Source organism: Doryrhamphus excisus, linkage group LG19 (assembly GCF_037039965.1).
Source record: "Doryrhamphus excisus strain RoL-2023G ecotype Guam linkage group LG19, RoL_Dexc_Guam_v1.1, whole genome shotgun sequence".
Taxonomy (NCBI): Eukaryota; Metazoa; Chordata; class Actinopteri; order Syngnathiformes; family Syngnathidae; genus Doryrhamphus; species Doryrhamphus excisus.
The window spans coordinates 1,237,350-1,265,272 of NC_136375.1; the positions used below are offsets into that span (position 1 = coordinate 1,237,350).

The 27,923-nt window shown below is 41.7% G+C and overlaps 2 protein-coding genes and 1 long non-coding RNA gene across 5 annotated transcripts in view; 1 reads left to right on the forward strand and 2 right to left on the reverse strand.

Annotated features, from left to right (window-relative positions):
- On the reverse strand, positions 1 to 25,727 carry mideasb (mitotic deacetylase associated SANT domain protein b). 3 transcript variants are annotated; one of them, XM_078798999.1, is made up of 14 exons: positions 25,145 to 25,727; positions 24,092 to 24,977; positions 17,087 to 18,589; positions 15,239 to 15,508; positions 13,364 to 13,697; positions 13,227 to 13,293; positions 11,436 to 11,578; positions 11,245 to 11,348; positions 7,487 to 7,562; positions 5,514 to 5,602; positions 4,099 to 4,236; positions 3,831 to 3,953; positions 3,067 to 3,290; positions 1 to 1,633 (listed from the first exon to the last, which is right to left on the reverse strand). In XM_078798999.1, the coding sequence occupies exons 3-14, from the start codon at positions 18,476 to 18,478 to the stop codon at positions 1,381 to 1,383; spliced, it is 3,213 nt and encodes a 1,070-aa protein (XP_078655125.1). In that variant the 5' UTR covers positions 18,479 to 18,589; positions 24,092 to 24,977; positions 25,145 to 25,727; the 3' UTR covers positions 1 to 1,380. The 3 variants fall into 3 exon arrangements, with proteins under 3 accessions (XP_078655125.1, XP_078655124.1, XP_078655126.1); XM_078798998.1 differs by having other exon boundaries at positions 24,092 to 25,727; XM_078799000.1 differs by lacking the exons at positions 24,092 to 24,977; positions 25,145 to 25,727 and adding an exon at positions 23,069 to 23,368.
- ptgr2 (prostaglandin reductase 2) overlaps positions 24,308 to 27,923 on the forward strand; it is an 8,632-nt gene continuing 5,016 nt past the window's right edge. The window contains exons 1-5 of the mRNA XM_058056524.2: positions 24,308 to 24,800; positions 24,916 to 25,034; positions 25,109 to 25,300; positions 26,842 to 27,012; positions 27,078 to 27,287. Coding sequence (XP_057912507.2) covers positions 24,716 to 24,800; positions 24,916 to 25,034; positions 25,109 to 25,300; positions 26,842 to 27,012; positions 27,078 to 27,287 — 777 coding nt within the window. The 5' untranslated portion in view covers positions 24,308 to 24,715. The remainder of the gene's footprint in view (positions 24,801 to 24,915; positions 25,035 to 25,108; positions 25,301 to 26,841; positions 27,013 to 27,077; positions 27,288 to 27,923) is intronic.
- On the reverse strand, positions 26,730 to 27,541 carry LOC144902098 (uncharacterized). The gene is made up of 2 exons (XR_013630356.1): positions 27,063 to 27,541; positions 26,730 to 26,913 (listed from the first exon to the last, which is right to left on the reverse strand). It is a non-coding gene; the product is annotated as an uncharacterized LOC144902098 (long non-coding RNA).

The following is a 27,923-nucleotide window of genomic DNA, read 5'->3' on the forward strand; positions in this document are numbered from 1 at the left end:
ATTTTAAAACTTTTAATATTTAAACAGTGCTTTGTAAATCAGCGCTAAAAACACAAACGTGGTATGAAATCAATTGCAAATAAAAAGAAATAAGTTACGGCCACCACAGATTTTAAAAAGTACTCGAGTCAGTTTTCCAATCGTTAGTGTGAACCTTATGAAAATAGCATAGAAAATATGCAAACATAGACTTTCATTCATATATATGTATAGATATATAAATACATTTAATTTTACCTAAATACATTTTTTTTTCTTGGTGTAGGTTTTTTTTTCTCCAATATTTTGTCCCTCGTGTTTTTTTTTTTTTTTAAATAAATTAAAACATCAAAAAAAAAAAACCTCCTTGCACACACGCACACGCACACAGTCCGTGCATAGACGTCAGTTGTCTCCCCGCAGTGGTGGCGTAATCCCCCCCCTCCAAAAAAAAAAAAAAAAAAAAAACTAACCTCGAAGTGGACGTGTTGCCATAGCAACAGAGGCAGCCGCTGGGCAGGAGGGGGCGGGGCTTAACAGAATTCACAGAAGCCATCCATTGCACTGTCTTCATTTGTCTCGTCACAGTTGTTGAAATAAAGGTTATAAAAAAAGGGGGTAGGAAAAAAAAGAGAAAATCACAAAACATGTATATGATAATAATAATAATAATAATAATAATAGACAAGAATATTCACAAATATAACTAGTCGGAGTAACATTTCCCTGTATATGTACACATTCTATATATTTAGTCTTTACTTAAAAAGTCAAGATTGTCATTCCCGGCTATAAAAAGGCAAGTGAAGCTCAAATAAACGACACTCATTCGTGCAACAAAAGCACCACCTTCAGTGTTCCGTGACTCTTCTAATGCTGGACGGGACGGGTGTTCAACAGGAGGGAGGCGGTCCCGAGTAGTCTTTAGATGCAAAAGTGCTGAGGGTGGGCGTGGCTGCAACAAAAAACCCCAAAACACAGCCCCGAAATACCTTTTCGATCGGAGTTGAACCGGCTTTCCTGCTGTCAGGAACTGAGAAAACCAAGCCACATTGAAGTGGACACGCTAACAAAACAACAACAACAACAACAACAAGGTGTCGGCTTGGTCGGCGTCCAAGCGGAGTACGTGTAACACGGCGGCGCCCCAAAGCTAAAAGCGCGACAACATGCTCGGCTAATGTTAGCATTTGTTAGCTCGTAGCTCATGTATGTTATGGCAACATCAGTACCCGCGTAGGAACCTAGCGTAGCATGCAGTGAAGATATTTTCAAATTTTTGATTGGCAGTATAAAGTCACACACACACACACACACACACACACACACACACACACACACACACACATGGGGCGTCCACGTGTCCCTGAAGGTGCAATTCCCGTTCCATCTTCTTCTCCGTCACTGCCAGTCGTCGTCGTCCTCGTCACTGTCTGTCGACTCGTCATCCTCGCTGTCTCCGCCTGTCTGCCGCGTTCCGTTGTGCTGCCGGGCGGCCATGACGGCGGCAGCAGTAGTAGCGGCCTCAGCGGCGGCGGCAACGGCGGCGGCCGCGCGGTCCTCCGCCTCCTTCTGGCGCAAAGCGGCGGCCTTCTTTTCCTGCTCGGCGTGGCTTTTCATGTGGGCGCTGCGGCTCTTCACCTTGTAGAAGATCCTGCAGCGTGAAGGGAGAGGTCAGAGGTAGGAATGGAGTCAGGTTCCGCATGCTGGGAAAATTAGCATGTGTAGATGAAGTTACTAGAGGACCAATTTGATATGAAAAACATAAACAACACATAAACCTGTCAAGTTAGCATGTCAATACCAGGTAGCTTCAAAACATTACAACATTGTAATATAGCTAATTACACGCACTGCTGACCAGTGTATAAAGTGAGGTTCCACATGCTGAAAAGTTAGCATGTCAGTAACCTTGCTTTAGCACCAAAAAAAACAGAAAAACACACAAATGTAAAAGTAAATGTATAAAATTGAAATACAGCTACTACACACAGTGGTGGGGAATGTGTAGAGTGAGGTTCCTCATGCTGGAAAAGTTAGCATGTCAATACTAGGATGCTTTCGGACAATTTTGAAAAAAACAACAACAGAATCAGACCAGTGTTAGTGTACAATATTGTAATATAGCTAATTACACACTGCTGACCAGTGTATAAAGTGAGGTTCCGCATGCTGAAAAGTTAGCATGTCGGTAACCTTGCTTTAGCACCATTCATTCATTAAAAAAAAAAACAGAGAAACACACAAATGTAAAAGTAAATGTACAAAATTGAAATATAACTACTACACACAGTAGTGTGGAATGTGTAGAGTGAGGTTCCTCATGCTGGAAAAGTTAGCATGTCAATAATTGGATGCTTTCGGACAATTTTGATTAAAAACAACAACATAATCAGACCAGTGTTGGTGTACAATATTGTAACATAGCTAATTACACGCACTGCTGACCAGTGTATAAAGTGAGGTTCCCCATGCTGAAAAGTTAGCATGTCGGTAACCATGATTTAGCACCAAAAAAAAAAACAGAAAAACACACAAATGTAAAAGTAAATGTATAAAATTGAACTACAGCTACTACACACAGTGGTGGGGAATGTGTAGAGTGAGGTTCCTCATGCTGGAAAAGTTAGCATGTCAATACTTGGATGCTTTCGGACAATTTTGAGTAAAAAACAACAATATAATCAGACCAGTGTTGGTGTACAATATTGTAACATAGCTAATTACACACACTGCTGACCAGTGTATAAAGTGAGGTTCCCCATGCTGAAAAGTTAGCATGTCGGTAACCATGATTTAGCACCAAAAAAAAACAGAAAAACACACAAATGTAAAAGTAAATGTATAAAATTGAAATACAGCTACTACACACAGTGGTGGGGAATGTGTAGAGTGAGGTTCCTCATGCTGGAAAAGTTAGCATGTCAATACTAGGCACGATAACGTCTCACGCCGCATCCGATCCTGTCTGTGTTATCGGTTGCTATGGCAAACTAGCAATAACAAGGAAGGCGGAGGACACAGCGCCACGCCTCATGTTTCTACTGCGTTTTTCTTTTGAGGGTGACAGGAAGTGGATTAACTCACCTGCCGCATTTCTTGCAGGGGAACTCTCCCTCGGGGCCGCTTGAGTTTTTAGCGGTCGTTGGCGGGATGGTCTTGCCCGCCGCGCCGTCGTAGCGTGGTTTGGAGCCGGGAGGCGGCGGACGAGGGGCGGTGGTGCCGAAGTGAGTCGGGAGCGGCGGCGGCGGCGGGGGCTTATCCCTCTCGATGACGTCCTCCTGGCTTCTCATGATCAGGACGGTTGCGGGCTGCCGTGAAAGGACAGGTGTGGAGTTTTAGCAATGTTGAGTGAGACATATATATATAGTATATATATATATAATAAATATATATATATAAAAATTAAAAAAGCACTGCTATGTGATGCTCAAGTGCAGGAACGCAAAGTCGGTGAAGAAGGTGAAGGTTTCCTGCTGAGTCAATGTTGACAACACTCGTGATGGTTACACAAGCTACACTGCTGACGGCAGTGTAGTTGCTATGGCGGCCATTGTCCACAAGAGGGCAGCAGAACTCATGTCAAACAGTGTGCGTTATGCGGCGAATCCTGTCAAGTTTGAAAACGTTTAGAATTCATTTTTATTGCTTTTGTTTGTTGCCTTTAATGACTCCACAGATATTCGTTATCAAGCCGTAACGTTCCATATCTTGGAAATTTGTGGTTCTGGTTAAAGCTTGAGTCATTTCAAGCATTCTTGCTATTTCCCGTGAGTCCTTGAGGGACTGTGTAAACAATCCCGTATCCAGTTTTCTCTTTTATTCTGCACGTTATAATATCTCGCACTCACGTTCTCGGCGGGCGGCAGCGTGTGCGCCCCTCTGGCGGGGCAGACGTCCTGTTTCCTGTTTTCAGCTGAGCCTTCCCACTTCCTGCTGTCCTCCTCCCGTTGCTGCTCCGGTCTGTGAGAGCCCTGCAGAGCCGAGTAGGACGTTTAATGACGTGAAGTTGTGCCTCCATAACGTCACTTCCTGTGTACCCCGGCGACTAGTATAGTGATGTCATTCCGGCGTGGCTTTTATCGCCACTTCAAATCCAGCGTTTTGCATCCGACTGACCTTGTGGTTCGTCGTGACGGCGTCGGCCGCGGTAGGCTCCGCCTCGCCGTACATCAGCGTCCCGTTGCGGCCGATCTTGACGTGTTTCTTGTAGGAGTAGTAGAACTCCACGCACTGCGCCACCGTCTTGGTGCTCACCTGTGAGAGAACCCTACGTCAATAGACTGGAAAATACGGTATTGACTCGTGTATGGACTCGTGTATGGACTCGTGTATGGACTCGTGTATGGACTCGTGTATGGACTCGTGTATGGACTCGTGTATGGACTCGTGTATGGACTCGTGTATGGACTCGTGTATGGACTCGTGTATGGACTCGTGTATTGACTCGTGTATTGACTCCTGTATTGACTCCTGTATTGACTCCTGTATTGACTCCTGTATTGACTCCTGTATTGACTCCTGTATTGACTCCTGTATTGACTCCTGTATTGACTCCTGTATTGACTCCTGTATTGACTCCTGTATTGACTCCTGTATTGACTCCTGTATTGACTCCTGTATTGACTCCTGTATTGACTCCTGTATTGACTCCTGTATTGACTCCTGTATTGACTCCTGTATTGACTCCTGTATTGACTCCTGTATTGACTCCTGTATTGACTCCTGTATTGACTCCTGTATTGACTCCTGTATTGACTCCTGTATTGACTCCTGTATTGACTCCTGTATTGACTCCTGTATTGACTCCTGTATTGACTCCTGTATTGACTCCTGTATTGACTCTTGTATTGACTCCTGTATTGACTCTTGTATTGACTCTTGTATTGACTCTTGTATTGACTCTTGTATTGACTCTTGTATTGACTCTTGTATTGACTCATGTATTGACTCATGTATTGACTCATGTATTGACTCATGTATTGACGTTACTTCACCGCGTCTAAGCCGTTCCACAAATGACGCTAATATTGCAACTTTTCAAGTCCTATGCAGCGCTCCGGTTTTGATCTGACAAATCTTAAGTAAGTTTGATCAAGTGTAGAATTACTACCACTGGACTGTTTGGACCGTGGCCGCTGCCCGACTGCCGGAAAAAAAGCGTATCATGTCGATGACACAGGAGCTAAAGACGCTGGGAACACCGAGTGTAGGTAGGATTGCAAGGTTTATAGTAACAGTCATTCTGTGTAAATATTCTATTTTACAACGTGGACACATGTGGCTTATATGTGTACTTTTTTTTCTATAAATGGTGGGTGTGGCTTATATTCAGATGTGTTGGGACATGTTTAGTATCAAGTGATGTAATTGGAGGATGACTGTAATGGTTGTAATTGGAGGACTTGGACCACATGTACGTCATATAAAAGCCCGAAGTGAAAAATAGAGGCTGGTGCCGCAACAATGGAATCATGGGGCAAACATTCCAGAGTCAGGGTGCGTTACACACACACACACACACACAGACCTACCTGTTTCTGCACCATGAAGAAGTCCTTCTTATAGATGCTGATACCTTTGTTGAACTGACGTCTCTCAGCTGCTGACCAGCTGTCTGATCCTGACGCATAAAAAAAACAACAAACCAAAGAATAAACTAAAGGAGCGGTGATCTGGTCCCACTCAGCCAACACGTGCTCGCATGCAGACAAGTTCATCCCCGCCCCCCCACCTTAGAAAACACACACTCCATCGCTTGATAAACAATGGCTCTCCTGTCTTCTGCCAGGGTTGGGGGGGATTAAGCACATTCTGTAACCCCACCCTCCCCCCTCCCCCCACGGCTGTCCCGTTGACCCTGACAATCCTCCTCCAGTCACCCGTCAGCCTCATCAACCTCCACCCCCCACAACATACACACTTTCACTGGTGCAGCTGCCATTGCTTGGAGGTGCAGTTGAGTTGTGGCTGACAGCAGCTCCTGTGTGAACGTTGGCCCGCTAGCTGCTATGTTATATTGAGTGGGAAACTCCATCCATACATCCATCCTTCCTTCCATCCATCCATCCATCCATCCTTCCATCCATTCATCCTTCCATCCAACCTTACATCATCCATCCTTCCATCCATCCATCATCCATCCTTCCATCATACATCCATCCATCCATCATCCTTCCATCCATCCATCCATCCATCCTTCCATCCAACCTTACATCATCCATCCATCCATCCTTCCATTCTTCCATCCAACCTTCCATCCATCCATCCTTCCATCCATCCTTCCATCCAACCTTACATCCATCCATCCATCAAACAATCCATCCATCCATCCATCCTTCCAGCCATTCATCCATTCATCCATCCATCCATCCTTACATCCATCCATCCATTCAAACATCAATCCTTCCATCCATCCTTCCATCCATCCTTCCATCCATCCTTCCATCCAACGTTCCTTCCATTCATCAAACCATCCTTACATCCATCCATCTTTCCATCCATCAAACCATCCATCCTTCCATCCAACCTTACATCATCCATCCATTCATCCATCCATTCATCCATCAAACCATCCATCCATCTTTACATCCATTCATCCATCCATCAAACCATCCATCCATCTTTACATCCATCCATCCATCCATCCATCAAACATCCATCCATCTTTCCATCCACTCTTCCATCTATTCATCCATCCACCAAACCATCCATCCTTCCATCCATTCATCCATCCATCAATCTTTCCATCCATTCATCCATCCATCAAACCATCCATCCTTCCATCCATTCATCCATCCATCCAAACATCCATCCATCTTTCCATCCATTCTTCCATCTATTCATCCATCCATCCATCCATCCTTACATCCTTCCATCCATTCATCCATCCATCCATTCATCCATCCATCCATTCAAACATCCATCCTTCCATCCATCAAACCATCCGTCCTTCCATCCAATCTTACATCCATTCATCCAACCTTACATCCATCCATCAAACCATCCATCCTTCCATCCAACCTTACATCCATCCATCCAACCTTACATCCATCCATCAAACCATCCTTCCATCCATCCTTACATCCATCCATCAAACCATCCTTCCATCCATCCTTACATCCATCCATCCTTCCATTCATCCATCCATCAAACCATCCTTACAACAATCCATCCTTCCATTCATCCATCCATCAAACCATCCATCCATCCATCCTTACACCCATCCATCAAACCATCCACCCATCCGTTGCAGTAGTGTCATGGTTTGGAGCTGCATGAAGGCTGCCGACACCGTGGGGGAGCCACGGTTCTCGATCCATCCATGTAATGTATATCAACTATATTGGGTAATATGAGTGTAAAAGTGACTATGGGAGTGCAACTTCACATCTAGAGGACTCTAATAATACTACAAAAAAATGTACTAGTACTAGTTAACTGTGGAGGACTGCATATGTCAAAAGTACTCTAAAAAAGGGTATAATGCAGGACATTGAAATGTTACCTGAGTAGTGGTAGTTGGACAAAACATGAGACTTGGGCAAAACGGGATTCCTCAGCATGAGCAGAGACAAAGCGGCCTGGAAAAGAAGGAGAGAGTTAAACAAACAGCTTCTTCCTCGGAAAGCTTCTGCCATGTTATCCTGACCATTTACTTACATCACAATCTCACTGGGGATTTGGTTTTTGGTTTGGTTTGGTTTGTTTTCAAGCATCAATAACTTCTCCGCTCTGCCATCTTGCCTGGCTGCTGGGGAGGAGAGTGGGCGCTTTGACAGCCGGGGCCCCCTCCTCCCCCACTCTGTGTTGCCTTGACAACATCAAGAATGTCGAGCGGCGGCCGCCACAAAGGCCCGCTCTGACGCTCGGGCGTGCTTGTAGCCAATTGCGCAGACGTAAAAAGTGCATTTCCAGAGAAACACAGCCGGGGCGGAGACGGCGCTCTGGGAGTCGGTGATGAAATTCTAGAGAGCGCTCCGTAATTGCAGAGCAGCCCAAATGAAGCCATTTAATCACGGGTGCACTCCAGAGGCGCGGCTAGCGGGAGCTATCAGGTTGTGTCGGGAAATCAGAGATGTGCACATGGATTGTAGTACTTAATACTGGCAAGTACACGCTTTTTTTTGGACTAACTGAAGGTAATATGATCAGTGGATATACCGATATATATGCCGGGATCCAGCTGCAACCCGAGCTCTCTCAAGACAAGAATGCACAACAACCGTATCGGTTTTGAAGACACAATACCTATGCACAATTTGGACAGGCCAATTACAGTGAAGAAAATAAGTATTTGAACACCCTGCTATTTTGCTATTTCTCCCACTTAGAAATCATGGAGGGGTCTGAAATTTTCATCGTAGGTGCATGTCCACTGTGAGAGAGATAAACTAAAAAGAAAAATCCAGAAATCACAATGCATGATTTTTTAACAATTTATTTGTGTGATACAGCTGCAAATAAGTATTTGAACACCTGTGTATCATCTAGAATTCTGACCCTGAAAGACCTGTTAGTCTGCCCATTAGAAGTCCACCTGCACTCCATGTATCATCCTGAATCAGATGCACCTGTTTGAGGTCGTTAGCTGCATAAAGACACCTGTCCACCCCATACAATCAGTAAGACTTTAACTTGTAACATGGCGAAGACCAAAGAGCTGTCCAAAGACACCAGAGACAAAATTGTACACCTCCACAAGGCTGGAAAGGGCTACGGAGCAATTACCAAGCAGCTTGGTGAAAAAAGGTCCACTGTTGGAGCTATCATTAGAAAATGGAAGAAGCTAAACATGACGGTCAATCTCAATCGGAGTGGAGCCCCATGCAAGATATCACCTCGTGGGGTCTCAATGATTCTAAGAAAGGTGAGGAATCAGCCCAGAACTACACGACAGGACTTGGTCAATGACCTGAAAAGAGCTGGGACCACCGTTTCCAAGGTTACTGTAGGTAATACACTAAGACGTCATGATGTGAAATCATGCATGGCACGAAAGGTTCCCCTGCTTAAACCAGCACATGTCAAGGCCCGTCTTAAGTTTGCATATGACCATTTGGATGATACAGAGGAGTCATGGGAGAAAGTTTTATGGTCAGATGAGACCAAAATAGAACTTTTTGGTCATAATTCCAATAAGCGTGTTTGGAGGAAGAAGAATGAAGAGTACAATCCGAAGAACACCATCCCTACTGTGAAGCATGGGGGTGGTAGCATCATGCTTTGGGGGTGTTTTTCTGCACATGGGACAGGACGAGTGCACTGCATTAAAGAGAGGATGACTGGGGCCGTGTATTGTGAGATTTTGGGGAACAACCTCCTTCCCTCTGTCAGAGCATTGAAGATGGGTCGTGGCTGGGTCTTCCAACACGACAACGACCCGAAGCACACAGCCAGGAAAACCAAGGAGTGGCTCCGTAAGAAGCATATCAAGGTTCTAGCATGGCCCAGCCAGTCTCCAGACCTGAACCCAATCGAAAATCTTTGGAGGGAGCTCAAACTCCGTGTTTCTCAGCGACAGCCCAGAAACCTGACTGATCTAGAGAAGATCTGTGTGGAGGAGTGGGCTAAGATCCCTCCTGCAGTGTGTGCAAACCTGGTGAAAAACTACAGGAAACGTTTGACCTCTGTAATAGCAAACAAAGGCTACTGTACCAAATATTAACATTCATTTTCTCAGGTGTTCAAATACTTATTTGCAGCTGTATCACACAAATAAATTGTTAAAAAATCATGCATTGTGATTTCTGGATTTTTCTTTTTAGTTTATCTCTCTCACAGTGGACATGCACCTACGATGAAAATTTCAGACCCCTCCATGATTTCTAAGTGGGAGAAATAGCAAAATAGCAGGGTGTTCAAATACTTATTTTCTTCACTGTATATATTATATATATTATATATTATATATATTATGGACATGTAATGGTAATGGTTTCATTTCATTTGAACATGCATCAGATTCCAATTGAATGCATCCCATAATCAGTTCCCAGTTCCACATGTCCAAAAGGAGTAGGAAGAAGCAAAGCTTATTAAATCCTACCCCTCCATCTGGTACTTTTACAATCACTAACTGTTACATTTGTTCACTTACTGCTTTCCTAAAATAATTTTTAAAATTAAAAAAAGGTATTTTATTTGATTAATTTTGATTTATTTTATTTTATTTTAATTTAATTTTTAAATTTTATTTATTTTTATTTTTATTCATTTTTTATTCATTTTTTCTTCATTTTTTCATTCATTTTTTTATTCATTTTTCTTTATTTTTTAATTTTTAATTTAATTTACTTTAAAAAAATATTTTTTTAAATTTATTTTTGTTTTTATTCATTTTTTAATTTATTTTTCTTTGTATTCATTTATTTTTCTTTTTATTCATTTTGATTTATTTTATTTTAATTTAATTTTTAAACTTTTATTTATTTTTATTCATTTTTTTCTTTATTTTTATTCATTTGTTTTTCTTTATCTTTTAATTTTTTATTTAATTTAATTTAAAAAATATTGTATTTTTATTTATTTTTCTTTGTATTCATTTATTTTTCTTTGTATTCATTTATTTTTCTTTGTATTCATTTATTTTTCTTTGTATTCATTTATTTTTCTTTTTATTCATTTAGATTTATTTTATTTTAATTTAATTTTTACATTTTTATTTATTTTTATTCATTTTTTTATTTATTTTTATTCATTTGTTTTTCTTTATTTTTAAATTTTTAATTTAATTTAATTTAATTAAAAAAATATTATTTTTTATTTATTTTTCTTTGTATTCATTTATTTTTCTTTTTATTCATTTTGATTTATTTTATTTTAATTTAATTTTTAAATTTTTATTTATTTTTATTTTTATTCATTTTTTTATTTATTTTTATTCATTTGTTTTTCTTTCTTTTTTAATTTTTTATTTAATTTAATTTAAAAAATATTGTTTTTTTTATTTATCTTTCTTTGCATTCATTTATTTTTCTTTGTATTCATTTATTTTTCTTTTAAATTAAATTAAATTAAATTAAATTAAATTAAATTAAATTGTTAATTTAATTTACAATGCCATAATGGGTACCATAGTAAGTGTCAATATAGTGATATATACAGCACATCATGACTGGTTCATCCTTGTAATGTGGGCGGAAACCGGAGCACCCAGAGAAATTGCACCTTCAACACAGAGATGCTAACATTGTTTGTCCAAATTCAGCACTAGTGGTCGTAGGGAAACAGAAGCGTGATGATGCCACTCCAGGCCGTGCTCACCATGATGTCGCCCTTGCACTCGTAGAGACAATGGTGCGCCAGCTCCTGGTTGGAGCCGCCTCCGTGGAAAGCGCTGGAACACGCCAGGTGCATGAGGTCTTTCACTGGGGGGGGGGGGGGGGGCGACAACGCACAACACGCCACCGTCAAAATGCTTGCAGAAGCTTTGGTGAAACGTTGCGGTCCCCTACCTCTTTTGTGGTAGTCTGGTTTCTCCTCCAGCGCAGTCAGCGGCACCCAGACCAGCTCCGCCTGGTGGGGGTCCAGCTCCACCAAAGACCGCTGCCTCAATTCCGGCACCTCTGCCTGGTACTGCGACCCGATGTTTATCCGTCTGGGAACGGCACCAAAAAAAGGCAGTTTGCTTACATAGTACTGCTCCCTCCAGCGAGATAAGGGTGCTGGAGCCTATCCCAGCTGTCTTTGGGCGAGAGGCGGGGTACAACCTGGACTGGTGGCCAGCCAATCACAGGGCACATATAGACAAACAACCATTCACACTCACATTCATACCTATGGACAATTTGGAATGTATTTGGAATTTGGAATTATTGGAATGTGGGAGGAAACCGGAGTACCCGGAGAAAACCCACGCATGCACGGGGAGAACATCCAAACTCCACACAGAGATGGCCGAGGGTGGAATTGAACCCTGGTCTCCTAGCTAACCACTTGACCGCCGTGCCAATTAGATTAGATTAGATTAAATTAGATTAAATTAGATTAAATTAGATTAAATTAGATTAAATTAGATTAAATTAAATTAAAAGATTTTTAAAAAATATTTTTGTAATTTTTTTTATTATATTAGGAAAGCAGGAAGTGAACAAATGTAACAATTACTGATTGTAAGTTTTAAAAAAAAAATTAAGTTAAAAAAATTATATTAGGAAAGCAGGAAGTGAACAAATGTAACAGTTACTGATTGTAAGTTTAAAAAAAATTAAGTTAAAAAAATTATATTAGGAAAGCAGGAAGTGAACAAATGTAACAGTTACTGATTGTAAAAGTTTTTTTTAAAAATTTCAAGTTAAAAATATATATATATTAGGAAAGCAGGAAGTGAACAAATGTAAATAAAATTAAATAATAAAGAAAAATAAATGAATAAAAAGAAAAATAAATGAATAAAAAGAAAAACACATGAATAAAAAGAAAAATACATGAATAAAAAGAAAAATAAATAAAAAAAAATAAAAATTTTAAAATTAAATTAAAAAATTAAGAAAAACAAATGAATAAAAAAATAATAATAATAAATGGATAAAAAGAAAAATAAATAAAAAAATGAATAAAAAGAAAAAAATATATAAAATTAAAAATAAAATACCTTTTTTAATTTAAAAATTATTTTAGGAAAGCAGGAAGTGAACAAATGTAACAGTTAGTGATTGTAAAAGTACCAGATGGAGGGGTAGGATTTAATAAGATTTGCTTCTTCCTACTCCTTTTGGACATGTGGAACTGGGAACTGATTATGGGATGCACTCAATTGGAATCTGATGCATGTTCAAATGAAATTAAACCATTACCATTACCATTACCATTACCATTACCATAGAGGTGTGTACTAAACTTTGTTGTGATTTGGCAAAACCCTTTATTTTGTCGAGCGGTGTGAGAGATTTGAGTCAATTTGACTTATGGGGGTCAAACGTGGTGGTGGCGTATTTGTCAGAACCCCCCCCCCCACAGTAGGCGTGCATGTTTTTGTATGTATCAGATGAGTCGTAGTTACGATGAACATGTGACATATAATCCAGGCAAACCCACGCTTATGTTTATGTGGCGCACTGATGAGGGGGTGTGTCCCGAGGCGGGGGTTGTGATGACCGGTTTACAATTTCAGCACGTCTACGCTCTCGTTGAGCGCCGCTGATGATTCAGGCCGGCGTTGCGATGTGGGTAATCGCCAGTGGAGCGACCGGTTGAGGAAGCGTCGCATACGGAAATGAAACTCCGTAGAGGATTTGAACACTCACGGCTCAATGCTGACTGGCGTGGCCTCGGTCATCGCGGAGAGAACCGGAGGCGTCATGTCGCAGCTACCTGGGAGAGAAACGCAGGATCCCGTCAGTCAGATTCCAAAGCGTACAAGACGGATTCACGTTTTACGTACTGGAGCACAGGAGGCTGCGCGTGGCCGACTTGGGAGTCGCGGGCGGCGGCAGACCCCCCGCGGCGGCGGAGGAGAGGAACGTGGAGAAGTAGAGGCCCGAGCCCTCGCGCACGGGGCTGAGGATGGGCGGAGGCGTGTAGGGCGGCATGGAGAGCGGGTTGTCGGCCAGGCGGACGGGCGAGCGGAGGTGGCTCTGGTAGGGGGTGATGGTGGAGTAGACGGGCGGGGCGATGAACACGGCGGGCTTGGGCGGCGGGATGAAGAGGGGCTCGGGCCTGGGGCGGCGCTTCAGCTTTTTGGTGTCGTCGTCCCTCTCGCCCTCTGCGCCGCCATTCTGGGGGAGAATTTCGTGGAGGAAATGAATGACATTAGTGGCGCTCATTTTTAACCTTATTAATCATTTGGAGTGCATGAGAAAATGGTAAGAAAAACGTAGCTTTCTTTGACCAAAGTTGTACGAAAAGTGCATGAGGACACATACTTGACTTGTACCCCTCCCATAAAGAGTGACGCCCGTGTGGAACATACAGCAATATATTAAATATCAATAATCTGCATGATCCGGGACGGCCAAAATCCCGGAGGAGACCAGAAAATGGGGGCGGGGGAGACTGGGATATCGGTGGGGGGAAGGGAACGTCTGCGTGGAATTTCCATTCAAATATGGAAAAGAATTGCAGTAATTTTATGAAAATAAAGTTACAATTTACATGGGAAAAAATATTAAAATGTACTTTATGTATAAAATAACATACATTTAAAAAACAAAAATAATAATTCAAAAAAAAAAATTAATTCATTGAAAAAGAACAGCAGTAATTTTATGAGAATAAAGTTGCAATCTACGTGGGAAAAAATATTCAAATGTACTTTATGTATAAAATAAATTTCATTTTAAAATTAAAAAAAGTTAATTCAAAAAAAATTAATTCATTAAAAAAAGAACAGCAGTAATTTTATGAGAATAAAGTTGCAATTTACGTGGGGAAAAAATATTAAAATGTACTTTATGTATAAGATAAATTTCATTTTAAAATTTAAAAAAAATTATTCAAAAAAAATGTATTCATTAAAAAAGAGAACAGCAGTAATTTTATGAGAATAAAATTGTAATTTATGTGAGAAAAATATTAAAATGTACTTTACGTATAAAATAACATTAATTTTAAAAAAAATTTATTAAAAGAAAATTCATTAAAAAAAGAACAGCAGTAATTTTCTGAGAATAAAATTGTAATTCATGTGGGAAAAATATTAAAATGTACTTTCTGCATTAAATAACATTAATTAAAAAAAATAATAATAATTAAAAAAATAATTCATTAAAAAAAGAATAGCAGTAATTTTCTGAGAATAAAATTGTAATTTATGTGGGAAAAAATATTAAAATGTACTTTATGTATAAAATAACATTAAAAAAATTAATTCAAAAAAAAATTAATTCATTGAAAAAGAGAACAGCAGTAATTTTATGAGAATAAAATTGTAATTTATGTGGGAAAAATATTAAAATATACTTTATGCATTAAATAACATTAATTTAAAAATAATAATAATAATTACAAAAATAATTCATAAAAAAAAATAGCAGTAATTTTCTGAGAATAAAATTGTAATTTATGTGGGAAAAAATATTAAAATGTACCTGATGTATAAAATAACATTAATTTAAAAAAAATGAATTCATTAAAATTATAGTTTAAATATTAAAGAAAAAGTACATCATTTTCTTGTCTTATTATGTAACACAAACTAAACAAAGTTGCAATCCTGACTAAAATTTGATTGGGAAAAAGTCAAAAATATTATTTTTTCATCCTGTGATGGTCCAAAACCACCCAAGCTAAAGAGCACGAGAGGCAGTGAAGTACGCACCTGCTCCGGGTTCTCCGACAGCGAGTTCCTGAGCGAGCGGCGCCGGGTGACGATGACCGAGGGCTTGCGTTCGGCACCGGGGTGCTCCAGGGGGTTGGAAGGCCTCGGCGGCCAGTTGGTCACGAGCGCCGCTCCTTCCCGGTCGGTGCACGACGGGTCGAGGCGACGCACCGGCACGGACACGGGGATGACGAGGGGGAGCAGGCTGTCGTCTCGGGGCCGCTTGGCGTTCGGGGCCTGGCGGGTGGGGCTCCACGGGCGGTGTGTCTCCTGGTAGACGGAATTAGGAACATGTTAAAGCAGACACAACTTTGGACACAACATTCATGCATTATTTATTAAGCAACGAGGGAAATGCATTGCAATACAGGGGTCTCAAACACGCGGCCCGCGGGCCAAATGTGGCCCGCAGGACACAAGTTTGAGGCCCCCGCCTTGATATGAAAGTTTAATGTTTGATATGGATGCTGTATGGTATCATGTACCCAGAAAAAATGATTCTTAAAAATAACTCTTAATAGTTATCCTCCCTATTCGTGTGGAAGTGGTAAGTTTTTGGCTATTTAAGTTGAAAAAAAATAACTTGAACGGGTACTTGTGTACTTTGCAGCAGCGGGCTTGGAAGAGAGAGTCTCTAAAGCCGTGCTGCCCACCACATCTGGGGGGGGGGCCTTGCATACATGCAGCGCGTGCGGCCGCGGGGGGCTTGTTATTTTGTTATTGTTGTCGCCGCTGGTGGAAAACTCCAGCAACTACACCGGAGAGATATTTTGCTGAGCACTGCGTTGATGGGAGGGAGGGGGGGGGGGGGGGGCGAGCAAGGCCAGTCTGGAGTTTCTCCCCTTTGATGGAATGAATGGGGGAGGTGTGCAGGCATGTAACCAAACACACCATAAGCTCCGACCCGGGAGGCAAATCCAGAGCAACAGTGGAGAGTCGTTGAGCAACTTGTTGCGCAATCCTCGTGCGTGACTTCACGCGATAGATAAAGCCCCCCCCCCCCTCCCCGGCTGCTGTGTTTTTGTGCCGCCTCTTGCTCGGGGAGCCCTGTGGCAATTAGAGGAGATCCTCAGTTCACTAACGACTTTCGCAAATGGGAGTTTTCACTATGGTACCCATTATGTCATTGTAAATTGTAAAAAATTAAAAAAATAAAAATACGATTAATAAAAATTAATCAAATAAAAAAAATTTTAATTAATTTTTAAAAATTATATTAGGAAAGCAGGAAGTGAACAAATGTGACAGTTACTGATTGTAAAAGTAGCAGATGGATTAAATTAAATATCAAATTTCAAATCAAAATAAATTATTAAAAAAATTAAAAGATTAAAAAAATAAATATATTTTTAAAATTATATTAGGAAAGCAGGAAGTGAACAAATGTGACAGTTACTGATTGTAAAAGTAGCAGATGGATTAAATTAAATTAAAAATCAAATTACTGATTGTAAAAGTTTAAAAAAAATTAAGTTTAAAAAAATTATATTAGGAAAGCAGGAAGTGAACAAATGTAACAGTTAGTGATTGTAAAAGTACCAGATGGAGGGGTAGGATTTAATAAGCTTTGCTTCTTCCTACTCCTTTTGGACATGTGGAACTGGGAACTGATTATGGGATGCACTCAATTGGAATCTGATGCATGTTCAAATGAAATTAAACCATTAGCATTAGCATTAGCATTACCATTTCATTACCATTACCAAATGATGTTCTTGCTCAGCTCGCTCTTTTTTTGTCCAGCATGAATCATTTATGGGACCAGAAAGTAAAAGTGATCTCCAAAATGAAGTCAAAGCGAGCTAACAATGCTAACAGGAAGAAAAAGGCAAGGCAGCAAGGACGTACCTTAACACCGTGCGATGGCAGCGTCTCCATCTCCGACGCCTTTTGCGCCAAAGTCTCCAGGTTGACCTCTTGAGATACCCTCCGCTTCCTGCGTGTGCTCTGGATGACGCCCGTCGGTGCCGCCACAATGTCCCGGGTCCCGTTCCGGGGGCCCTGCATCCCCGAGTCGGGCTGCTCCGAGGAGGCAGCAAAGGGGTTAGTGTTGTCCGACGGTGCCCCCCCTTCCTTGGAGAGGCGCCGCGACCTGCGGAGCTGCGTCTGGGACAGGGGGTCCGGCGGACCGGGAGGCCGCAGCGGGTCTAGCGACTGCTGCGGTTCTGGGGTGATGTCCTGGATGATTGGTTCCTGGATTTGCGGGGGAGCGGGCGCAGAGGACTCCTGGGAGTGTACGACCGCAGGTTGCGGGTGAGGGTGTGCGTTGGGGGCAGGGGGGTAGTAGTCCAGCACATGCGGGCTTTGTTGTTGCAACTGCTGATGTTGCATTTGCTGCTGAATCTGGAGTTGCTGCTGCTGCTGAATGATCTGCTGCTGCATTTGAAGGTGCTGCTGCTGGACGAGGGGGTGCTGCTGGACGAGGGGGTGCTGCTGCTGCTGCTGCTGCTGCTGCTGCTGCGGGGGTTTGGCCTGCACCGAGTAGTTTGGCGGGTTGGGTAACCTCGTGTTGCCTTGGAAGGTCTGATAGTACGGGGGCAGGTGCTGCCGGGGCTGACCGAAGGCCAACTGAAAAGGCTGCAAGACCGAGCTTCCCCCCGGGTGGGATGTGCTGTTTGGCTGGGGATTCAGCGCCCCGGGTTTGAGAGTCTCCTGGAAGGCCGGAGTCTGCTGCTGCTGCTGCTGCTGCTGCTGCTCCCAGTCCAGACCCCGGGCCTTAACGGCATCCCTGTAGGACTCTGGCTGCTTGTCTCCAGCTTTACCGGAGTTCTGCTGGGGACCTTCTTGCATCGTCTTCACAAACGCAGTCTGGTTCCTGGAGTCTGCCACGTTGACGCCTCCCAGGTAATTGGCAAAGGTCTGCCCCCAGTTCGCCATGGTGGTCCAGGTGGCGGCCCTCTGCTGCTGGGACAACGAGGGCTGCTGCTGGCCGGGCTCCTGGTGGGCCCACTTCATGGGCACAGTCTGCTGATAGTGACCCCGGTTCTGGTCGCCCTTGTCCGGGCTGAAGATGACAGAGTTGAGGTACACGTGCGGGCCCTCCGGATTGGACGCCGCCACCCCGCTTGCGATCTCCATTTTCCCAGGTTCTGTAGTGGCGCCGGTCTGGACGTAGTAGGGCGTTTCGGGGTGCTGGGAGGCCTCCTTCATGGCGGCGGATGGATCAGAGAAAAAGGTGATGCGTTTGCCCGTTCTTTTTGCGCCAGGTTTCTGCTGGGCTGGTACACTCATGACGAGCATCAATACGCCCGGTCGAGGAAGGACTCTCGATCAGACGGACTGTTCACATGAATCCGGGACTCGAATACTGGACTCTTGTGGTCTTTGTAATCCTCACATGGGGGAGAGAACCTGGAAGACCAAAAACGACATAAGTCAAATCATCTAATCATCATCGTTTGTAAAAATGGCACAAACAAATGCTGTAAAACAGGGGTCTCAAACACGCGGCCCGCGGGCCAAATGTGGCGCGCAGGACACTAGTTTGAGGCCCCCGCCTTGATATGAAAGTTTAATGTTATTTGATATGGATGCTGTATGGTATCATGTACCCAGAAAAAATGATTACGTTTGATTCCTGTTCATGTTAAAGGTTAAATAACTGTTAATAGTTATCCTCCCTATCCGTGTGGAAGTGGTAAGTGATATGAAAGTTTAATGTTAGTTTGATATGGATGCTGTATGGTATCATGTACCCAGAAAAAATGATTACATTTGATTCATGTTCATGTTAAAGGTTAAATAACTGTTAATAGTTATCCTCCCTATCCGTGTGGAAGTGGTAAGTGATATGAAAGTTTAATGTTAGTTTGATATGGATGCTGTATGGTATCATGTACCCAGAAAAAATGATTACATTTGATTCATGTTCATGTTAAAGGTTATATAACTGTTAATAGTTATCCTCCCTATCTGTGTGGAAGTGGTAAGTGATATGAAAGTTTAATGTTAGTTTGATATGGATGCTGTATGGTATCATGTACCCAGAAAAAATGATTACATTTGATTCATGTTCATGTTAAAGGTTAAATAACTGTTAATAGTTATCCTCCCTATCCGTGTGGAAGTGGTAAGTTTTTGGCTATTTAAGTTGAAAGGAAATAACTCGAAGGCTACCGTTTAGGTGGCTACCTCTCTAGTTTTCGAGTTAGCATGTGTCTCGAGACCCTGCAGTTGCGCAATATGTTGTAAATAAAGTAGTTAATCATGACATCACCACTGGCCAATCTTAACCCTTTAAAAAGGCCCAAATAAACTACATCACGCCACTATAATGAAGATTTAAAAAAGCAACCACTTCCCCCTCCAAACTACCTCACAAGTCAAATGAGAGAAAGTACAACACTATGACTCACTTTAAAGGGGCGGGGGACGGGGGGGGGGCGTGCCCTTTGAACCGTAACGCTCACAAAAGGAAGGAAAAACTAAAGTGAGCAAAAAAAAAAAAAACATGAACTGATATGAGATAGCAGCAAAAGCAGGATTTTTGACAGCCTGTATTGATTCAATCGCCATGGCAACCCTTGCAATAAATATATAATATTTTATTATATATATATTTATATTTGAATTGTATTATTCAGCGGTGGCCAGGTTTCTGGGCAGACTTTGGCACGGCGCTGCGTGCCAAATTTCAAGCGCCGTAGCACAGGAGTTTTGAGTGTTTCTGGTGAAAAACTTGCAGCCTCTGCGCCATCTGCATGCTAACAGATGAGCGCTTACAAAAGAGCTGGCACCCACCTCGGAGCCCCCCCCCTTTCACATTGGATGCCCACAACTTCAAAGTTAACATATTATACTAGTTTGTTGTTTTGTTTTTTTTTTTACCATTTTTCAACATGGGCACCGTGTATTTGAAGTGTGCTAGCTTTAATGCTAATGAACTGTGTACACTATGTCTCTCGGAAGCACCATCATGCATAACCACATATAGTTGGTGGGTAGACAAAGGATTTTTTTCAGATTAAAATGAACAAAGCATTATTAGAGCCCTGTAGACATAGCCAAAAACTTACCACTTCCACACGGATAGGGAGGATAACTATTAACAGTTATTTAACCTTTAACATGAACATGAATCAAACGTAATAATTTTTTCTGGGTACATGATACCGTACAGCATCCATATCAAACTAACATTAAACTTTCACATCAAGGCGGGGGCCTCAAACTAGTGTCCTGCGGGCCACATTTGTCCCGCGGGCCACGTGTTTGAAACCCCTGCCATATAGCATCCGTATCAAACTTGCACGGGCCGCACTAACATTAAACTTTCACATCAAGGCAGGGGCCTCAAACTAGTGTCCTGTGGGCCACATTTGGCTCGTGGGCCGCATGTTTGAGACCCCTGATGCACGGTGACACATGTCACATGTGACATTTTTTTGAAAGCAAAACAAATGAGAACACCACCAGCTCCTAAATATGGTTTGAAAAAAAAAAAAGGTCCAAAAATGTGGTCCAAAAAAATATTTTAAAAAATATTTTGCAGAAAAGCAATGAGGCTGCATAAAATTGTACTACATTTTGGTTAAAATAATCAACTAAGTCATGGCTGTCCCATGAAAAAAAAAAAAAACGTACAATCCCATCAGTGCCAACATCATGCATTTCGCCCACTGAACATGCCGGTACGCCTCTCCGCTCTCCGGGCACGCAACCCGGAAGCCCCGGTCGGGAGCCCAGTCCCCAAAACCTGGCTTCTAGGCGCTAACCACTTGAGTGGTTAGCGTGCAGACCTCACAGCTAGGATACCAGAGTTCAATTCCACCCGTTTGCATGTTCTCCGGGTACTCTGGTTTCCTCCCACATTCCAAAAAAATAACATGCTAGGTTAATTCCGCGTTCCAAAAACATGCTAGGTTAATTAGACAGCTGGGATAGGCTCCAGCACCCCCCGCGACCCTCGTGAGGAAAAAAGCGGAAGAAAATGAATGAATGAACTTCAAGGTCCTCAAAGCACCTTTACCACAATTAGTCATGACACGGGCCTAGTCCAGTCCACAAAAGTGACTGGTCAACAATATGACACAAACGATATATGCATAACAATACCACATGCTTACTGTGCTTGATAATGGATCAGACTACTTTAAACAATCCGGGCCGGTGCCCGGGCCTAGTCCAGTCCACAAAAGTGAAGTGACTGGTCAACAATATGACACAAACAATATATGCATAACGATACCACATGATTGCTGTGCTTGAGAACGGATCAGACTGCTCTTAACAATCCAGCCGGTTCCCGGGCCTAGTCCAGTCCACGAAAGTGACTGGTCGACAATATGACACAAACGATATATGCATAACGATACCACATGCTTGTTGTGCTTGAGAACAAATCAGACTGCTTTAAACAATCTGGGCTGGTGCCCGGGCCTAGTCCAGTCCACAAAAGTGAAGTGACTGGTCAACAATATGACACAAACAATATATGCATAACGATACCACATGATTGCTGTGCTTGAGAACGGATCAGACTGCTCTTAACAATCCAGCCGGTGCCCGGGCCTAGTCCAGTCCACGAAAGTGACTGGTCAACATGACACAAACGATATATGCATAACGATACCACATGCTTACTGTGCTTGAGAACGGATCAGACTGCTTTAAACAATCCGGGCCGGTGCCCGGGCCTAGTCCAGTCCACTAAAGTGACTGGTCAACAATATGACACAAACGATATATGCATAACGATACCACATGCTTACTGTGCTTGAGAACGGATCAGACTGCTTTAAACAATCCGGGCCGGTGCCCGGGCCTAGTCCAGTTCACAAAAGTGACTGGTCAACAATATGACACAAACGATACATGCATAACGATACCACATGCTTGCTGTGCTTGAGAACAAATCAGACTGCTTTAAACAATCCGGGCCGGTTCCCGGGCCTAGTCCAGTCCACAAAAGTGAAGTGACTGGTCAACAATATGACACAAACGATATATGCAAAACAATTCCACATGCTTGCTGTGCTTGAGAACGGATCAGACTGCTTTAAACAATCCGGGCCGGTGCCCGGGCCTAGTCCAGTTCACAAAAGTGACTGGTCAACAACATGACACATACACTCGTGTTTTAATGTGCAGCGTGTCGACTTTGCAACAACAACAACAACAAAAAAAGGCCCCAAACTCTGACAAATCTAGGAAGTGCCTTGCAATTGTCAACCTTTTCCCTACACTGAGGCTACTTAAAATAGACGGCTGCAGCTGTTCGAATCCTGCACGCTTGCTGGGAGGGGGGGGGGGGGCGAAACACACACACACAACATGCTCACTTCCTGTGACTGCAATGCCGTGTGACGTTCAGAGCCCAGGAAACCTCCTCAATGACAAAGATGCACTTGGATGCAACGCATGCATGCAATCTCCATGAAATCGGGAAACGGTAGTGCGCATGTGCAACCTTGCACGTTAAACTCAAAAGCACCTAAAATAAATGCCAAAGCACAGGTTAGCCGCCCTAATCCAGTCGCCTCTTTCTTGCTTGCACGCTGCAAAATAGTGAGACACTGGGAAAGCGAGCAGTGTGCAAAGCAGACCCCCCCCCTCCACGACAGATCTTGCCTCCACGCCAGTCCCTGTGCAGCCAGCAAGCAAGCTCAGCTATTTATGAGACAGCCTTTGTCGGGGAGGGAAAAAAAATGGGGGATTAAGCAGCCGCTAATGCCTGCCGAAAAGTGAAGGAAAATATATTTTACACATTGCAGACAAGAGGGAGGTCTCAACATGTCAACAAAGGCTGTCACGTGTTGTGTAACTTTACACAACACGACGACAACAACAACAACAACAACAACAACATGGCCTCCTGGTAGGGATACTTACAAGGCGCGTTATGAGAGCGGCTGGATGATGGCGAACAAGAACCTCCTCACCGCACTATCCGGACCTGCGGCGATGACTGCTCGCATGCCTCCCCGAGGTTGACTCATGCTAGGCTGCTGACCTCACTCGCCTAACCCCCCCCTTCTCCACGGGAGGCGTGGAAGGCGCGTAAACAAGAGCCACGCTAACCGGATGTGCTAACAGCGCCGCTGTCTATTGCACATGATTGCGTTGTGATTGCACAGAAAGAAAGAAAAAACGCTGCCATTTAAGTTGACGGCGCTGCTTTGCAAGCTACACTGTCGCTCTGCTATACCAAGCCCCGCCCCTTGTCCCCCTTTCGCAATCTTGCCGAATCGACCACGCCCACACCCGTGACCATATTTGGTCTTTTCCTGTGACAAAGCTTCGGGCGCCGTAATTTACCGAGCAAGCTCGATCACGACAGGCTGTGCGGGAAATTCCAACACACACACACACGCATGCGCACGCACAATCACTGGGGAGAGAATGTCGTTTTAAAGAGATTCACCAGTGAAAGTTATACAATACGGAAGTGGAATACAAACACTTTTTTAAACATACTGTATAACAAAAAAAGGTAATACTTCAGTTTATGTAGCAAAATATCAATACAAGCTGCATTTTAAGATGTGTAGTGAAGCCATTTTCGACTCCCAACACTCCAACACTCCGTCCTTTGTAATGTGTTTGGCGTACGGGGGGCGGGTCAAAAGGTTATCATGTCAATCAAGGAAAACTTTCCTTCATGACGTCACGAAAAGCCGCAAAACTTCAAAAGCAAGCGTTTTGAGCGCTTCTTCTGTCAAAAATGTGGCATATCAAAAAACATATCTGTCTTCTAATGGGTACACGACACTGCAAACACATAATACAAAACATTTGCATATGTAGTACTAGTGTGTGTGTGTGTTGTGTCAGTCGAGGCTGCAACAAAGCTACAAATACAAAGCGGCTAACCGTCAGTGAACGAGTCACACAAGAAAACACAACAGTACTCACGCGTTTTCTGGCTTCTTCCACGACCGACTTTATCCTTTTTGACGTCTAAAGTTGCCCGTACGGAGATCAAATGTGCTATCTGTTATGACAAATTCCTCCACAAGGCGTCACTTCTCCGGGTAGACATGCTAGCTAATATCAAGGAAGCTCCATAACTGTCCCCGCGACGCATCTTTTGACGACGATACGCGATTAGACGCTCCCACTGCACCGACAAATGTGATGTTAAATCCGGCCAAGTATGTTTCAGTTCAAATGGAGCGTGTTTATGTCTGAAACGTGCAGATGAAGTGGCGAAAATGACCCGCACAACAAAACACGCGGACACTTCAGTGAGTCACTGTTGCTGCACGAACCGTTACTCTGAGGGGGACACCGGGGGAAAGAGGAAGAAGAGGTACTTCCTGCTTCGAAGTGACGTCGCACTTTCACAAAATACAGCCTCACATCGCTTTTATTCATTTTCAAGACGGTAATAAAACTTAAACCAATAAATCATATGCTTATATTTGCTTTCGATGTAAAATATCTTAAAGGAATCACTACATTAAGCGACAAGAGTGTTTGGCAAAACGCAAACAAAACCGGATGTTAGCCTGATAGTTTTATCTTGCTTTGAACTTTATGCCCATACAAACTCAGCACACTGGATGTGAAAATTGCCTTTTAAAGATGAACGTAAAGAAAGTAGTCCTCAACTCCAGACCAGGTTGGTGCTTTTTAATAAGTTTGTCAATCCAGGAAATGTCCCAATGACCTGTCTGTAGCGCATTCTGCAACATTACTGTTTTTTTAAATGCTAATTCATGCTAATGGTTGTTAAGGGTCAAATGGAATTCCGGTTCCTGCAAACTTCCGCCTGGAAGAGACAACCATTGCACACGACCTGCAAGAGGAGGAGGTTCTAGTTAGGACCCTTTATCTCTCAGTGGACCCCTACATGGTATTAAACGCATACTGTGTATTTCTTCCATTGATTATAGATGCATTGAATGAACCCTCATGTCTGCATCCTAGAGATGCAGGATGAATGAAGACACAGGGGCTGAGTACCTGACTCCCTGGCGGCTGTCGGAGTGTGTGGACGGCGGAGGGGTCGGTGTGGTGGAATCCAGCCGACACGGTGCTTTCCGTGAGGGAGACGTGGTCACGTCCTTCAACTGGCCGTGGCAGAGCCGTGCTGTTGTGGCAGGAAGTGTACTACAGAAGGTTTCATTTGCTTTACCATACTTGATCGGTAAATCGATATAGTAATTATGCGAGTATTTTTTTTTTTTTTAGAATTTTTGAAAATATTTTTGAGGTAATTTACACTATTTTTTTATTTTATATATATTTTTTAACTTTTTATTTTATTTTTAATATTTTTTTCAATTGCAGAAAACACAAATCAGTGTTTTAAAAATGTTTTATACTAAAAAAAAATCACATCTGTTATACGTTTCATTTGCTTTATCATACTTCGATAAATCGATCTAGTAATTATGCTAGTTTTTTTTTTTTTAGAATTTTCAAAAATATTTTTTTAGGTCATTTACACTATTTTTTATTTTATATATTTTTTTAAATTGCAGAAAACACAAATCAGTGTTTTAAAAATGTTTTATACTAAAAAAAATCACATCTGTTATACGTTTCATTTGTTTTATCATACTTGATCGGTAAATCGATCAAGTAATTATGCTAGTAATTTTTTTTAGAATTTTCGAAAATATTTTTTGAGGTCATTTACACTATTTTATTTATTTTTTTTTAAATTGCAGAAAACACAAATCAGTGTTTTAAAAATGTTTTATACTAAAAAAATCACATCTGTTATGTTTTATTTGCTTTACCATACTTGATCAGTAAATCAATCTAGTAATTATGCTAGTTTGTTGTTTTTTTTAGAATTTTTGAAAATATTTTTGATGTAATTTACACTTTTTGATTTTATATTTTTAAACTTTTTGTTTTATTTTTAATATTTTTTAAATTGCAGAAACCACAAATCAGTGTTTTAAAAATATTTATACAAAAAAATCCGTTATACGTTTCATTTGCTTTATCATACTTGATCGGTAAATCGATCTAGTAATGATGCTAGTATTTCTTTTTTTTAGAATTTTAGAAAATATTTGATTTTATATATTTTTGAAACTTTTTATTTTATTTTTAATATTTTTTAAGTTGCAGAAAACACAAATCAGTGTTTTAAAAATGTTTTATACTAAAAAAAAATCACATCCGTGATACATTTCATTTGCTTTACCATACTTGATCGGTAAATCGATCTATTAATTATGCTAGTATTTTTTTTTTAGAATTTTAGAAAATATTTTTTGATGGAATTTACATATTTTTGAAACGTTTTATTTTATTTTTAATATTTTTTTAAATTGCAGAAAACAAATCAAATGTTTTTATACTAAAAAAATCACATCCGTTATACGTCTTATTGCTTTACCATACTTGATCAGTAAATCGATCGAGTAATTATGCTAGTATTTTTTTTTTTTTTTAGAATTTTAGAAAATATTTTTTGATGTAATTTACACTATTTTAGATTTTATATATTTTTGAAACTTTTTATTTTATTTTAAATATTTTTTTAATTGCAGAAAACACAAATAATTGTTTAAAAAATGTTTTATATTAAAAAAAAATGACATCTGTTATCCAGCTAATTAGTTAAGACTAGCTCAATACCGCCCCTGCTGGTTGAAGTGGTGCATGTCATTTAAAAACTGATGATTTTTTTTGTACCTCAGGTGAATCCATCCTTGGTGGATGGACATATTTCCTACTTCCTGGGTGCGGTTGGCATCACGGGTCTGACTGCGCTGTTGGGAATGAGAGAGAAGGGTCATGTGACCAAAGGTACCAATCAGACGCTGGTGGTCAGCGGAGCAGCTGGAGCGTGCGGCTCCATAGCGGGCCAGGTATTGAACCACCCACACTTGATTATTCCTAGGGAGCTATAACAGCGTACCTGTCCTGCATCCAGATTGGCCGCCTAGACGGGTGCACCAGGGTGGTCGGGATCTGCGGTTCTGAGGAGAAGTGTAAAGTTCTGGTGGAAGTGTTGGGCTTTTCCAGCGCCGTCAACTATCGGGAACAAGATGTCGCCGCGGGGCTGCGGGAGTGCTGCCCCGATGGTATCGACGTTTACTTTGACAACGTGGGCGGAGTCATCAGCGACGCGGTCATCGCTCAGGTTAGTTATGAGGCAAGTCTATCAACAACAAATCTAATGGACTAGTTTTCCGAAAATACTTACGCTAATTTGCGCTTTGACTAGCCAAGACTAGCCAAGTGTACGTTTTTTCCTAAACACTGAAGACGACAATTTCGTAAGCCCTGAAGACTATTTAGATTGTACACGTATTTGTAAACAATAAACCATTTTTTACACAATAATTGAGTTATGTTTTGTAAACATAACAAATGGTGAACTACTTGCACGGGTTTCCTTTGAGGACGATTTAGACCCGCATATTTGCCTAAACCCTGAAGACTATTTAGATTGTACGTGTTTTCGTAAACATCTATTTACCGTATTTTCTGGAATATAAGTCGCTTCGGAGTATAAGTCGCACAAGGCCAAAAATACATTGTTAGGTAGAAGAAACATACATAAGTCGCACAAGGCCAAAAATGCATCATTAGGTAGAAAAAAAAACATACATAAGTCGCTCCGGAGTATAAGTTGCACAAGGCCAAGAATACATCATTAGGTAGAAAAAATACATACATAAGTCAATCCGGAGTATAAGTCGCACAAGGCCAAAAATACATTATTAGGTAGAAGAAACATACATAAGTCGCACAAGGCCAAAAATGCACCATTACG